Raw genomic sequence first — 13,719 nt, 5'->3', positions numbered from 1 at the left:
AGTTCAGCATGGTCGGCTCCAGCCTGCGTGGTCGCCACCCGCACACCCCACCCAGCGCCCGCTCGCTCGCCCTGGCTCCAGCGGCCCCAGCCAGAGGTGTGGTCACCCCAGCGCTCCCCACCTAGCGGTCCCCGAAGCGGCTGGCTGGCTTCGCGGCGAGGCCAGGGGCCCCATCACCCCCGAACCGAGGGCTCGGGACACAGCACCCGGCACGGTGGGGAGGTTCCGGCCGATGTCTGATCTAGAGCGCGGCTGAAACAGGGCTCCCGTCTCCGCGCCCCCTTCTGGGGACCGCAGACCCAGCCTTCCCCGAAGGGCCGGAGGCGGGGCGAGGGCCGTACCGGCCGCCGGCGGTTGAGGCGGTTCCGCAGCGAGCCCCGCCCACCGCGAGCCTCGGGGCGGGGCCGCGGCGGGGGCGGGGCCGCGGCGAGGGCGGGGCGGGCAGGCAGCATGCTAAGCCGGGTGCGCTCGGCCGTGGCGCACCTGGTGAGCCCCGGGGGCGCCCCGCCCCCGCGCCCCAAGTCCCCGGACCAGCCCGAGGCGACCTCGGCGCTGCCCGCCGCCCCTCCAGAAGCGCCCACGAGTCCTCTGGCGAAGGCTGCGAGCGGGAGCGGGAGCGGGAGCGGGAGCCCGGCGCCCGCAAAGCCAGCGGAGGCTCGAGCCAGCTTCTCCCGGCCGACCTTCCTGCAGCTGAGCCCGAGGGGGCTGCGTCGCGCCGACGACCACGCCGGCCGCGCGGTGCAGAGTCCGCCGGACACCGGCCGCCGCCTGCCCTGGAGCACGGGCTACGCCGAGTGAGCGTCCCTGGAGGCACCCTAATTAGGATGGGAGTCCCACCCCACCCCCTCCTCACCCCCGCATCCCGGTAGTTGGGGTGCGTTCCCCTCGCCGCGCTCCGTGCCGGCGGCCCCTCTCCCCAGGTTCCTCGCTGTCCTCGGGGCTGCGGGCCCCTCCTCTTCCCAGGTCTTTCTCCAGCCCGCGCAGCCTTCCTCGGGACCTTCCAGATCCTTCACTACCCCCACCCGCGCCGCCTCGGGCACCTCGCTCTCGCTTAGAGCCCCGAGGGGGCAGGGCCCCGCGAAGGATGAATTGGCCGTTCTCAGTCGCGGCCCGGAGCGTGAAGCCTAAGGGAGGAAAGGTTTCAAGGAGCGGGAGTCTCTTTTAACAGAGGAGATGGCAGCTGGGAAGACTCCCTCCTGGACTTCCCGACCCCCGCGCCCCAGTTCCCTGTCCCTCTTACCGTTCCCCCTCCCCCTCCACACCCAGAAATAGCCCGCGACACCTGGCGGCCGCCGCTTCCCCTGGGGCCGGGGGGCGGGAGGCCGCCCGGGGAAGCGAAGGGACCCCTTGGACCGCCCCTCCGCCGTGGCCTCGCGCTGGCCTGGCAAGGGAGTGGCCCCCGGGTGGGAGCAGCCCGCTTGCTCCCAGGCGATGTGTATTTTTAATGCCTGTGCTGGGAAAACGGAGCACTGAGGGGGATGGGGGTGCTGCTTTCGCCCAGGGTGGTGGCTGGTGCACGCGTGGCCGCCCCACCAGCCCTTTAAGCTTCCTAATTTGGAAGAGTTGATGGTTGCCGGACCCCTGCGCAGTCCAGGTGGACTTCCACCCCTACCCTATTTCAATTCCTCTTTCTGGATCTGGGCTGCAGCACTTCCCCATTGCCAAAGCAGCAGAAACTTTAACTGGGTGGCTTTTGGATAAGGGTGGGTGTGCCCATGAGGGTGGGGTGCTGTGGACAAGGCACTAGAAGAAATGATTGGGTGGGAGGTAGGGTCTTGACAATCAGGGAAGTAAAGCCTCATGCTCCCAACAGGCCCCTCCCCGGGGCAACGGCATTAGGGATACCGGCTTAGCCAGGAATGGGGACCTGAGGCAGACAGGTGCTGCTGCTGGCCTTTCTATGAGATGGTGGGGACTGACATCCAGACAGAACTCCCTGTGCCTCACCCTGCCTCCCTTCTCCTCCTCACTCTGGCCTCAATCCCAGGTGGCTGTGACCTTTCTCAGCTTGGCCAGCAAGCCAGAGAGAGTGTGTATGTCTAAGGGGGGGTGGGGGTGTGTGGTTATTCCAGGACTTAGTCTGGTGTCCAACCTGATGTGGTCACTCTGGTCTGGCAGGGTCATCAACGCTGGCAAGAGCCGGCACAATGAGGACCAGGCTTGCTGTGAAGTGGTGTATGTGGAAGGCCGGAGGAGTGTTTCAGGGGCACCTAGCTCAGGCCAGGTAAGCCCCCAGCCCCCTTCCTAGCCTCCAGAGACAGGGTGACGCCTCTGCCCAGAGATTCTAGGCGTCCAGTTTTAAATCTGAAACGTGAAAGACCTACCTCCTAACTCTATCTAGCTCTCTATCACTAGCTATCTTCTGGCACAGGATCTTTATCTGGCATCAATCAGTTAGATTCTACCACGTCAGTATGAATGTAGTTTTCCACTTGAAAATGTAGATGCTCATGTATTTATGGATGATTTAATTCATCGCCGGTGCTTATTTTTGCATTGGTAATTAAGTCACCCATAAATATTTGAACAGCCTCTGAGTTTGGCTTTTTTGATGCTTTACTTTCCAATACAATGTAGGCCCTTGGTAAATGAGTGAATAAATCTAAGTTTCCTTTATTACTAAGCTCTCACCTCCTCTCTAATGTGTGCATGGGTGCCCAGAGGCTTGCTCTTCTCCCTGCATAACACACACACACACACACAATCACTCATCTCTACTTTTCCTCCACCAGGGACTCTACTTCTACTACTGGGGTCTGTTTGATGGGCATGCAGGGGGTGGAGCTGCTGAAATGGCTTCCAGGCTCCTGCATCGCCACATTCGGGAGCAGCTGAAGGACCTAGTAGAGATACTCCAGGACCCCTCGCCACCTCCCCTTTGCCTCCCATCCACCCCGGGGACCCCAGGTTCCTCAGATCCCTGTCACTCGGTTGGTCCTCAGACCTGCTGGTCTTCGCAGAAGGAAGTGACCCATGAGAGCCTGGTAGTGGGGGCCATTGAGAACGCCTTCCAGCTCATGGTGAGTGGGTGGCCCGGGTCAGGGGCCTGCTAGGCAGATAGATACTCTGGTCAATTCTGTGTGGGAGTCAGACGGCCTGAGGGGTGACCCTGAGAACCTACAACACCTTTGAGAGCCTGAGCAGAGCTTGGTTCAGAGGGGAAGGAAAAGGAGGCATTACACCCATGTCTTCCCTCCTCTCCGCCAGCGTAGCTTGGCTGGGCTGGTTTACTTCTGCAGGTGGAGGGGCTGTATGCCTAGAACCTCTTCTTCATCCACCCCCTTTGACCCTTCCTCACATGGCAGGATGAGCAGATGGCCCGGGAGCGGCATGGCCACCAAGTGGAGGGGGGCTGCTGTGCACTGGTTGTGGTCTACTTGCTAGGCAAGGTGTACGTGGCCAATGCAGGTGACAGCAGGTATGGGGGGGGGGCTTTGAAAATGGCTAGAGGGGGTCACACTCTCTGGGATGGGGGAACAGAAGAGAGCAAGGTGGCAGGTGTTAAAAATCAAAAACTGGAGGTGGTCAGGAGGGATCACAGACATAAGGAAGGGCCTGAAATAGCCACAAGGGGAGGAAAGATGGGGGTCTGGGTGCGGGATCCTAAGGGTCATTTTGGGGAATGCCTGGTCTTTCTGGAATTCTCCACAAGGGGGCCAAGGAGAGCCAAGGCCCAACCTTGTCTTTCTCTGGGCAGAGCCATCATTGTCCGGAATGGTGAAATCATTCCAATGTCTCGGGAATTCACCCCAGAAACTGAGCGCCAGCGTCTTCAGCTGCTTGTAAGTAGGGACTTAACTCCTGACTCCCATCCTTTGCTGAGTCTTGTGCCTATTTGTACCCTACATCCTGACTCCCCCACCCCCACCACACAGATAGGCAGGGCCTTACCGGAGGAGTGTGGAGCTGAGCTGAGCTGAGCTGTAGCAGGAAGGAGCAGGAGCGTGGGCTGCTCCGGTGCTCCCACAGTGGCCCCAGCTGAGGAAGGAAGTGGAGGCAGAGGCGGGGAGGGGACAGCAAAGGCCCCTGAGAAGCAGTATGGTTTGGAGCTTTAAGCCCTGGGCCTGGAGCTGGGCTGCCTGGGATTGAATCCTGGTTCAAGTACTTTGCTAATTGTGTGACTTTGACGGTTCCCTTAACTAGCATCAGTAGTTCCTGCCTTAAGGGTCGTTGTGATCAGTAAATGAGTTAATACCTGTTAATATTAGACAGTGTGTGGCATCTAGTAAACTCCATTGAAGGGTCTGCCATAAAATAAAGATCATTTAGACACCAGACCATGCTGTGAGCCTAATACCCCTTGGCCCTCTGCTCTGTCTGGCCACTCCCGACCCCAGGGCTTCCTGAAACCAGAGCTGCTGGGTGGTGAATTCACCCACCTTGAGTTCCCCCGCCGAGTTCAGCCCAAGGAGCTGGGCCACAGGATGCTGTACCGGGACCAGAACATGACCGGCTGGTAACACTTCCCTCAGAGCTGGGCCCGTTCCCATGGCAACACAACCAGTCCCTGGCCAGCAGCAAGGTGGAAGCTGGAGGCTGGGCCAGGCTGGGAGCTGGGGGGATGTGGCCCTTCTTAGGGGCTTGTGTGAGGAGCGTGGCTCCCAGGGGAGACAGGCTTTGATGCCTGGGTGATGCCTCCTCTACTCCCCCCCCCCCCCAGGGCCTACAAAAAGATCGAGCTGGAGGATCTCAGGTTTCCTCTGGTCTGTGGGGAGGGCAAAAAGGTAAACTCCATGGTAGAGGTGGGAGAGGGCAGGAGAACCCACTACAGGTTGTCTAGGGAGGTGGAGGTTCTCCCTGAGGGCAGGGGTGGGAGGGTCCATGGTTTCAGAGTCTGGGAGAGGGTTTTAGCAGCACTCTTGCCTCCTTTTATTTAGGCTCGGGTGATGGCCACCATTGGGGTGACCCGGGGCTTAGGAGACCATAACCTCAAGGTCTGCAGTTCCAGCCTGTCCATCAAGCCCTTCCTTTCCTGCTTCCCGGAGGTGAGCTGGATGGGCACCTCTTTAATCTCACCTTCCCGCTCTGGGGCTCAGGCTGGCTTTCACCCCAGGTCCCTTTATCCCCAAGCTCCTTCTCCACCCTCTTTCCCCACCAGGTACAAGTGTACGATCTGACACAGTATGAACACTGCCCTGACGACGTGCTGGTCCTGGGGACAGATGGTCTGTGGGATGTCACCAGTGACTGTGAGGTAGCTGCCACTGTGGACAGGGTGCTGTCGACCTATGAGCCCAATGACCCCAGCAGGTAGGGGTTGTATGGGCAGTGAGGGGTGACAATGGGGAAGGAAGGGGCAAAGGGAAGCAATGAGGGCCTGTGTATCTGTCTTTCCATGTACATGTTGGTACATGAATGTGCACGTGTGCTCCTGGCAGGTACACGGCTCTGGCCCAAGCTCTGGTCCTAGGGGCCCGGGGCACTCCCCGGGACCGTGGCTGGCGTCTCCCCAACAACAAGCTGGGTTCCGGGGATGACATCTCTGTCTTCATCATACCCCTGGGAGGGCCAGGCAGTTACTCCTGAGGGCCTGAGTCCCTGACCCCACCACCGTCCCAGCCTCTCCCAACTCGAATTCTGAACTTGTCCCCCTGACCTTCTTTATTGGCAATTTAACTGAAGAAGGGGTGTCAGATAGATCCAAAAGTATAGCTACTGGCAAATAAACCAGATGGATAAAAACGTTGTCTTTATTTCTTTGAATAGAAACTGAAAGGTAACAGAAAGTTCTTTGGGGTGGTAGAAATACTCCAGAATGGTCCTAAAAATGTAGTGTTCCCAGCTTTTTTCTTCTGCCCTTTGCTCTTCCCACTCCACATGCTCTCATCCATTCTGTGGCTTCATCTACCCACTGGTGTCATCCAAGTCAGTATTTCCAGCCCAGACCTCTCCTGACCTTTAGTCTCTCATGTTCCAGTAGTCTCTGGAACATGGAGGCATCCCTCAGGCACTTCAACTCAACATACCTCAAACTGAATTCACCATTTTCTCAACAAACATGTGCCTTCTGGTTCATCATCTCAGTGGGTACCAGCTCAGCTGCTCAAGCTGGTCTTGGAACTAGTCACTGCTGGCTTCCTTCTCTTCCTTATGAAGTGAATCACTAACTGTTTTTGATTATGTATTTTAAAAATATTTCATAATTGTCCACTTATTTTTACCCCGACTGTCACTACCTTAGTTCTTTACTGCATTAGCTTCCTAACGCATCTCCTATCTCTGTCTCCAGGCCACCCCGCAGTTTCCCCCAGTATACCAGGGACATAACAGACAGAGTGTCCTTTCTGCAGAGTGATTCTGTGTTGGCTGTTCCCTTGAGAGAACATTTTAGAAGCTCCTTACTCCCACTCCGAAGAACACTCAGTTCTTGAGTGTGGCATACAAGGACCTTCATGATCTGACCACTATTTCCTCTTCTAGCCTCCCCTCTCACCACCACTCTCTTGGGGTTTCCTTTCCATTACTGTGGGCCCATGGTAGCTCTAACCCATTTACAATCTACATATGACCTTGAACGCTTCACCTGTCCTTCAGGGCTGGGGATTCCACAGCCCATGCATGCCCTCCCTCCCCCAGCCTCCTGTCTTATTACTGTCTGTATTAGGAGTTGGTATGGAGTTAAGAGCCAGGGTTCTAGAGTTCTTCTGTTTGGGTTCTGGTGCCAGACCCAGCACTAGTTCTGCAAACTCTCTAAGCAAGTTGCTTCTCAGTAAAATGGAGATGACAGTCCTACCTTATAAGGTGGTTGTAAGACTAAAGTAGTTCATATATATAGAGCCGGGCCCATGCAATAACGGTTCATTAACTGTTAGTTACCTTTAAGTTATCTGTATTCTGAATTTAGACTGTAAGTTCTTTGAAGGCAAAGATAGATCTAAACTGAGCATATAGCTCTCACTTCACACTCAAGGCCTGGGGACCAAAGTGCTCTGGACTTTGGTGTCCTCATTAATCAAGTGTGTGGGTTGCACTTGAGATTTTAAAAGCCTATATGACTTCTAACATTCATTCATTCGGCAAATATTTGGTGAAAAACTACTACGTGCCACACACTGTGCTAGCCAGTAGAAGGGACAGGCAGGGACAGGGCACCAACTTTGGAACCAAGCAGACCCCAGTGTCTGGATTCTTGCTGGATCACACAGAAATTGCAATAGCGGGCAAACCACTTCTCTGAGCCTCAGTTTCTTAGAGGCAAAAGCGCATGGATATACTTACCCCAAAGATCTGTGATGCATAGTAAAAGGGCGGAGCTAGGTAGTGTACCCAGCACAAGCTAATACAATGTTGGTACCGACTCCTCAGCCACCTTGCAGGAAAGGAGATGCACGTTTAGGTGGATACCCCCCAGTGTGTCCACTCAGACCAGGCTCAGTTCCCTAGGCACAGAAATCATACTGTTCGGGTGGGAACTGAATTCCCAGCTGGGGATCTGGGTTTGCTGGAGCGCCCTTTGATGGGTAGGCAGGTAGGAACAGGACTCATGAAAAGTCCAGGCCGGAGGGAGCGGGGGGAAGGAAGGAAGTGGTGAAGTGGAACGGTGGCCTGAGTCCCAAAGGCTCCGAAAAGTTCTCAGGGCTGGGGGATGACGCTGGGCTGCACGGGCTCCGCCGCGGCTCCGGGGGCGCAGGGTGGGCCTCGGCATCCCCACGGCCCAGGTGGCGTCGGCGCCGCTGGCTCGGCGGCCGCCGGGGGGCAGCAGCGGCCCTTTCCCGACCCCACCCCGAGCGCCGCTCAACTTTCCCGACGCCGGTCCGCCCCTAGGGGCTGGGAAGTCGGGCGGAAGGAGTCCGCTGGGGCCCCCTCGCCGCGCCGCCCTCTCCCCGCAGTCCAAGCATCCCTCCCGACCCGGGGCTACGGTCCGGGAGGAACGGCGGTGGCCGGGGGCCCGGACAGTGAACGGGCTGAGCCCAGGCCCGCCCCGCCCCTGCCTCCCGTCCCGCCGGCCCCTCCCCTGCCTCCCGGTCCCTCCCCTGCCGTCCCCTCCCCGCCGCGGCGCTGGAGGAGCGCGGGGCGGGGCCCTCGGGTCAGTCTCTGCCTCTGGCACCGGCGCTGAAGGCGGCCGAGCGGAAGGTACCCTGGGCCGGGGTCTGGGGGTGCGGGGCGTCCCTGGGGCTCCTCGCGGGGAGAGCAGCCTCCCCCCTCCGCTTGGCCGGGGCTGGAGGCGCGGGCTGGGGAGGGGGCTCTGGCCCGCGCGCCGCCGCCTGCCCGCCCCAGGACGCGGCGTCTGGGCGGTGCGGGGTCGGGCGGCTGCAGCTGGGGCCCCGGGAGCTGCCCGGCCGGCCTCTCCCTCCTGGAGTCCTTCCCCTTCCCCTCCCGGCTCCTCGGCACCTCCCCGCCGGGCGAGGGGACAACTTGGGTCTCCCCGCGAGCGCCCAGCCCAGACCGGGCGGTTCCCGGGCCGGCGGCCCGAGGTGGACCCGGGGTGCGGTGCGGTGCGGGTCGGGGCCGGGGGGAGGTGGGGTTTTCCCCAGGCGGGGCCGGGGGGCATGGCGGGAATAGGGGTGCGGTGTGACCAGCGGGGGCTCCCACTGCTCGGCGGGGTCTGGACACCGCCCTAGACGGTGCCTGGGAGCCTGCCAGGGGTGGGAGGTAGGGGGATTAGGAGGGATCCAGCTCCTTTGTGTGGGGAGTGGGAGAGGCTCTCCTCTCCTTCCAGCCCCCGCCTCCCAGCCTGGTTTGGGCTGGGAGACCCTAGGCCCAGTCCTGGTGTTAAAGTTGAGGAGGCGTCTGGCTCCTTCCCCAGACCTCAGGGTGGCTGGCAGGGAACAGCGGGGGGCCCCTGGGTCATCTGGAAATGTAGAGACCGAGGACAGGGGGGTGTCTGCCGCCTCAGGGAAGGCTCCGGGAGTTCCAGGCTCTGTGGGGTTTGATGGCCCCTCTTAGGGTCTGTGGGGCTGCATCTCTCAGGGAGCTGTCGTCTTTGCCATCTGGCCTTGGGCCTAAGAGGCCCGGCCTGGGCCAGCTGCTCTTCTGGCCCAACCACAGCCCGAAAGGAAAGGCTTCTAATTGAACTCGGGGCTCCAGGCCACTTAACATTGCCCTCGTCCCACTGCCTGGTGCCACCAAAACTGCCTTGCCCGGGGAGGCAGTGGCACACTGAAGCTGAGCAACTGGTGACTGCCCTCCGTCAACACCGCGCATCCATGTTGGCGCTAGGACCCCAGCCTGTTTCCACACAGCTGGACCAGTGGAACTGGTGGGAGGCGGGGTGGGGGAGTTGGTCACCTGGGTGGAATTTCCAGGGAGCCCCCTTTTTGAAGGGTATCTGCTGACACGGTGAATGCCTTCTTGCCTGTCTTTCGGGGTATCAGTGAGAGTCCCCTTCGAGGCAGAGAGAGTGGCTCTGTACTCTCAACTCCTGTAAATTCTCTCTGACTCAGCGACTTCCCTCATCCCAGTTTGTGTGTATAGCGGAGGGAGGCCACCCAGGACCCCGCTGTTCAATAAGAGAATGAGCCTTGGGCTGGAAGGTTCGCCTCCTACAAGGCAGACCAAGACGGGTGTGGGGAGGAGTTCAGCCCAGTTTGACAGGATGTGGGACCGGGAGAAAAAGCCAGATTTTGGGCAGAGATCAGGTTACCGTCCCCTTCTTTTCCTAACTACTCCCTGCCTGTTTGCTGCTGGGACCGGCCCTCATTTGTCTTCTTTAGGGGAGCTCCTCCCAGCAGCCTTCCCAACAGTCTCCACTTGATCTCGGCCCCAGAGCCTCCCCTCTTCCTCCAGGCCTGCAGCCTGGGAAGTTCAGCCGGCTGGAGGTCAGCTCCTCTCCCCTGGGAGGGAGGAAGCGAGGCTCAGCTCAGGGGCAGGGAAGCTGGGAAGGTGTGATGAACTGTGCAGATGCTCACTGGTGTGTGCTGGGGGGTGGGGGACATGGAAACCCCGGGAAGCTGACTCCTCGCCCTGAGTCACAGGGAGGGGTGGGCAGGGCCTTGGGTGAGCTAGCTGTACAGAGGGGAGGAAGGGGCTGTTCCACGGAGTGGGTGGAGGTGACTCCCTGGTGGATTATTCTCAGTCGCTCTGTAGTGCTGGATGTGTGGCTCCCTACAGTGTGGTCATTGTCCCCTGCCTGAGGCTGAGTGACCCAGTGTTGCTGCCAGGCCCAGGAGGAAGGGGGGAGGAAGGCAGGCTGCCCGAATGTGGGCTGTGGGCGCTGCGGGGACTGAGCCTCCTTTGTGTGACTTGGGGCTTTGGGAACCAGGATGGGGTGGGCCAGGGAAGCCTGCTGGCTGCTGCTACTGCCCTCTGTCTGGGTTTCCCTCCCTCTGCTCTTCCCAACCTCTGGGATGATACATAGAAAAGGCAACAGACTCTAGAGTCACAAAGCCCTGCTCTGAGTGCCATCCCTGCCGTGACTCTGCTGAATACGTGGTTGAGCTTCACTTTTCTAATTTGTCAAAATAGGAAGCTCTCCATTTCCCTTCTAAGAGGCTGCTGGGAACCAAGGGAGATGATTTTTGTCAAAACGCCCAACAGTTTCCCTTACCCACCTACCACCTGGTAGCTTGTTCTTCTGGCCTGTGACCTTGGAGAGGAACCTCATTTGTGACTGGGTAGGCATGATTTATGCTGGGTGAGGGACAGTGTGTTCTAGATCGGACCTTAGCAATTATTAATCTTTAAAAGTATCAAAACCCTGGTAACAAGTGAAGTCTGACTTGAAACCCTGATACATATAGCACATAAAGGCTGGCTCTTCTGGACATGTCCCCGAGCACCCCTCTAGGTGTCCAGGCCCCCACAGAGGGTGAATGGGTTAGGTCACAACTCATGTTGTCTGGCTTCCAAGTCGCTGGTTTTTCCATCTCCCACTTCCCTAGTCTATCCCATTGGGGGAGACCTGTCCCTGACCCCGAGATAAGGAATTTCCAGCCCAGTTGCCCGAGCAATTGGTTCTTGGCAAGAACATGCCTGAGCAAGCCCCTTTCCCTCCCTTTTGCTGGATGCTTCGATTTCCAGGGAGGTCTAGGGGGGCCCCAGAGAAATGTTTTTGGACTTATTAGGCTTCTCCCCCAAACCCCCATTGCCTCTTCCCTGCCAGCCCCAGCCATGGCTGCCATCCGAAAGAAGCTGGTGATCGTGGGAGATGGGGCCTGCGGGAAGACCTGCCTCCTCATCGTCTTCAGCAAGGACCAGTTCCCAGAGGTCTACGTCCCTACCGTCTTCGAGAACTACATTGCAGACATAGAGGTGGATGGCAAGCAGGTGAAGGCACAGTCCTTTTTCATGTCACCTGGAACCGCCCCCCAACACGACCCAGGGTGTCCACTCTCCCCGCTGGCACCAATTAAAGTTAGAAAGTAAAACTGCAGTCAGGAAATCGAGATACACCTCCTGGCTCTCTACACAGTGACCCTGCACCTCTGAGCTTAAGCTCCCCCAACTGCCAAATGGGGATAATTAAGGCTTCCTCCAAAGGGCTTTTGTGAGGATAAGTGAAACAGTGGGGTTCACCATGGTAATTCATAAACTGCACACAAAGATGAAGCACTGATGTCTCAGGATTTTCAAAAATGCACCTAGTTTGTGTTGGGGTGACAGTGATTAGCACTATTCCTGGCATGGAGCAGGTGCTCAGTAGTATTCAGTGAGCCTCAAGGACCAGTGGCTTCAGAGACAACCTCTAGGTGGTAGGGTGGGGTGTCTGTGACTGGGATCCCCAGGCTAGTTACTCACCGGCCCTGTGTATCAGGTGGAGCTGGCCCTGTGGGACACAGCAGGACAGGAAGACTACGATCGCCTCCGGCCTCTCTCCTACCCGGACACTGACGTCATCCTCATGTGCTTCTCCATAGACAGCCCGGACAGCCTGGGTGAGGGCACTGGAGGGAGGGGACCGGAACCCTTTGGAATCAACCAGCCCGAGGTAGCTCTTGCCCTGGCTCATTTCAGCAGTCCTCGGAGCTGGGGCTGTGGGGAGGGGTGCAGGGGGCTGTTCGCTTCCTTCACTGTGGGAACTCTGACCCTTGGGAAGGCTCAGGGGAGAGGTTTTGAGCTGTAAAAGGGACTGTCATGCTGAATACCCTCTAAGACTGCTGTGGGGAGACCAGGGCCTTGCAGGGTGGGGGCTGTTTCTAGCCCAAGTGGAGGCACCAACATCTGCTGGGACTTGTCTGTGCAGAAAACATTCCCGAGAAGTGGACTCCGGAGGTGAAGCACTTCTGCCCCAACGTGCCCATCATCCTCGTGGGCAATAAGAAGGACCTGAGGCAAGACGAACATACCCGGAGGGAGCTGGCCAAGATGAAGCAGGTAGGTGGGGAGCTGCCAGGCTGGGAAAGGGAGCACTCTTTCCAGAGGACTGTCCTGTTAGAGGGGATGGTGGCGTCTACCTCCCACCCTGGTGAGGGCAACCAGAAGGGCCTAGTGTCTGATCCAGTATCTGATGTAGTCATCAGAGTGACTTGCCCAAGGGCACTTGCCATTTTAGTTTATTCATCTGTGTTTGGGGTTGGGGCTATTAAGGTGAATAAGAAAATCCATTATAAGCGGCTGAAAGAGAGGCCCAGAGTGAGGGGCTGGCTTATCAGGGGACCTGGTAAGTGGTCCTCTAGCCAGGATTAGTTTATTCGAGAGAGCTGGAAAACAAGGAATACGGACTATCCTGAGGGTCATTATGCCGAGGTTTTAAACTGGGGACAGAGGTGGTCAGGCCTGGGAGTTAGGAAAGTTATTCTAGCAGCCGTACAGCAGGGATTGATTGTAAGAAAGAAAGAAGGGAGGCAGGGAGGTCAGTTAGGAGGTGCTAGATACCTATTCAGGTAAGAGAAGGGTTTACCATGGGTATAGGGCCGGTGAGGATTTTAATGTAAACGTCTTGGGTCCCTGGCCCTAAAGCTGCCCAGGGTTCTGGGGTTCGGGTGCTTTGTGGGTTAGGGCTGATGTTTCCTCTAGCTACTACACTTATGGCTATGGTAGTGAGATGCTCCTGCCTCCAGTTTCCTATCACTTCTTACTTTCCATCTTCCCAGGAGCCTGTTCGATCTGAGGAAGGCCGGGACATGGCGAACAGGATCAGTGCCTTTGGCTACCTTGAGTGCTCAGCCAAGACCAAGGAGGGGGTGCGGGAGGTATTTGAGATGGCCACTCGGGCTGGCCTCCAGGTCCGCAAGAATAAGCGCCGGAGGGGCTGCCCCATTCTCTGAGACCCCCAAGGCCTTCTCTCCTTCCCCACCTCGAGTCCTTTCACAGGGGTGCAGAAACACCCCCAAGCCGTACCCTCTTAGGGCTCCAAGCTGAAGGCTCCCTTTTCCAGTTCCCTCCAGCCCAGGACTGCATCGAGTTTCTCAAGGCCTCAGCCCCAGTGGTGGCAGCAGTGGGCGGCGGTGTCCCGCCCACCCTCCTTCCCTCCCAGCACTCTGGGAACCTAGGTCTATGCCCTGTCCTCGGAGCAGAGTTCTGCTGCTGCCTGGGTACAAGGGTGGGGCTCCTGATCCCTTTGGCCTTCCCCGGAGGATCATCACACACCAGCACTTTATACACTCTGGCTCTCAGGAGCGTGTCTGGGGTAAGGGACTTGGAGGGTGTAACCGAGTCCTGGGTCCCTGGAACTTCTGCTTTGGGCAGGGGCCTTGTCTCTGGCTATCCCTGGTGGGGGGCTTGAATAAAAGGGCCACAGGCTTCAACATGTATATGGCCACTTCCTGTCTCTCTCCTGGTCCCTGTTTTGGCCTTGAGCCTAGAGTCCCATCTCGCCTCTTTCCCCAGTTGTGTACCAGG

The 13,719-nt window shown here is 58.2% G+C and overlaps 2 protein-coding genes across 3 annotated transcripts; both read left to right on the top strand.

Moving 5' to 3' along the window:
- Window positions 1-450: 450 nt before the first annotated feature.
- PPM1J (protein phosphatase, Mg2+/Mn2+ dependent 1J) lies at window positions 451-6,064 on the top strand. Its single transcript, XM_087828158.1, has 10 exons — window positions 451-794; window positions 2,119-2,224; window positions 2,733-3,020; window positions 3,306-3,418; window positions 3,698-3,782; window positions 4,338-4,456; window positions 4,661-4,724; window positions 4,878-4,985; window positions 5,099-5,250; window positions 5,926-6,064. The coding sequence occupies exons 1-10, from the start codon at window positions 451-453 to the stop codon at window positions 6,062-6,064; spliced, it is 1,518 nt and encodes a 505-aa protein (XP_087684284.1).
- A 1,929-nt stretch (window positions 6,065-7,993) lies between these two features.
- On the top strand, window positions 7,994-13,641 carry RHOC (ras homolog family member C). Of its 2 annotated transcripts, none has more exons than XM_087827825.1 (5): window positions 7,994-8,073; window positions 11,042-11,205; window positions 11,693-11,813; window positions 12,122-12,252; window positions 12,972-13,641. In XM_087827825.1, the coding sequence occupies exons 2-5, from the start codon at window positions 11,050-11,052 to the stop codon at window positions 13,143-13,145; spliced, it is 582 nt and encodes a 193-aa protein (XP_087683951.1). In that variant the 5' UTR covers window positions 7,994-8,073; window positions 11,042-11,049; the 3' UTR covers window positions 13,146-13,641. The 2 variants fall into 2 exon arrangements, with proteins under 2 accessions (XP_087683951.1, XP_016078891.1); XM_016223405.2 differs by lacking the exon at window positions 7,994-8,073 and adding an exon at window positions 10,177-10,553.
- The last annotated feature ends 78 nt before the right edge of the window (window positions 13,642-13,719 follow it).

This window comes from Miniopterus natalensis, chromosome 19, assembly GCF_054644295.1.
Source record: "Miniopterus natalensis isolate mMinNat1 chromosome 19, mMinNat1.hap1, whole genome shotgun sequence".
In the NCBI taxonomy this organism is placed as follows: Eukaryota; Metazoa; Chordata; class Mammalia; order Chiroptera; family Miniopteridae; genus Miniopterus; species Miniopterus natalensis.
Note: the sequence above shows the minus strand (reverse complement) of the source record. Positions and strands in the feature narration are given on the sequence as shown.

Bases quoted from the DNA above. Each gene is read 5' to 3' on its own strand.
- PPM1J (XM_087828158.1), top strand. From the start codon at position 451: ATGCTAAGCCGGGTGCGCTCGGCCGTGGCGCACCTGGTGAGCCCCGGG. The intron at 795-2,118 runs GTGAGCGTCCCT...CTGGTCTGGCAG, and splicing joins TGGAGCACGGGCTACGCCGA to GGTCATCAACGCTGGCAAGA. The intron at 3,021-3,305 runs GTGAGTGGGTGG...CTCACATGGCAG, and splicing joins AGAACGCCTTCCAGCTCATG to GATGAGCAGATGGCCCGGGA.
- RHOC (XM_087827825.1), top strand. From the start codon at position 11,050: ATGGCTGCCATCCGAAAGAAGCTGGTGATCGTGGGAGATGGGGCCTGC. The intron at 11,206-11,692 runs GTGAAGGCACAG...CCTGTGTATCAG, and splicing joins TAGAGGTGGATGGCAAGCAG to GTGGAGCTGGCCCTGTGGGA. The intron at 12,253-12,971 runs GTAGGTGGGGAG...CCATCTTCCCAG, and splicing joins AGCTGGCCAAGATGAAGCAG to GAGCCTGTTCGATCTGAGGA.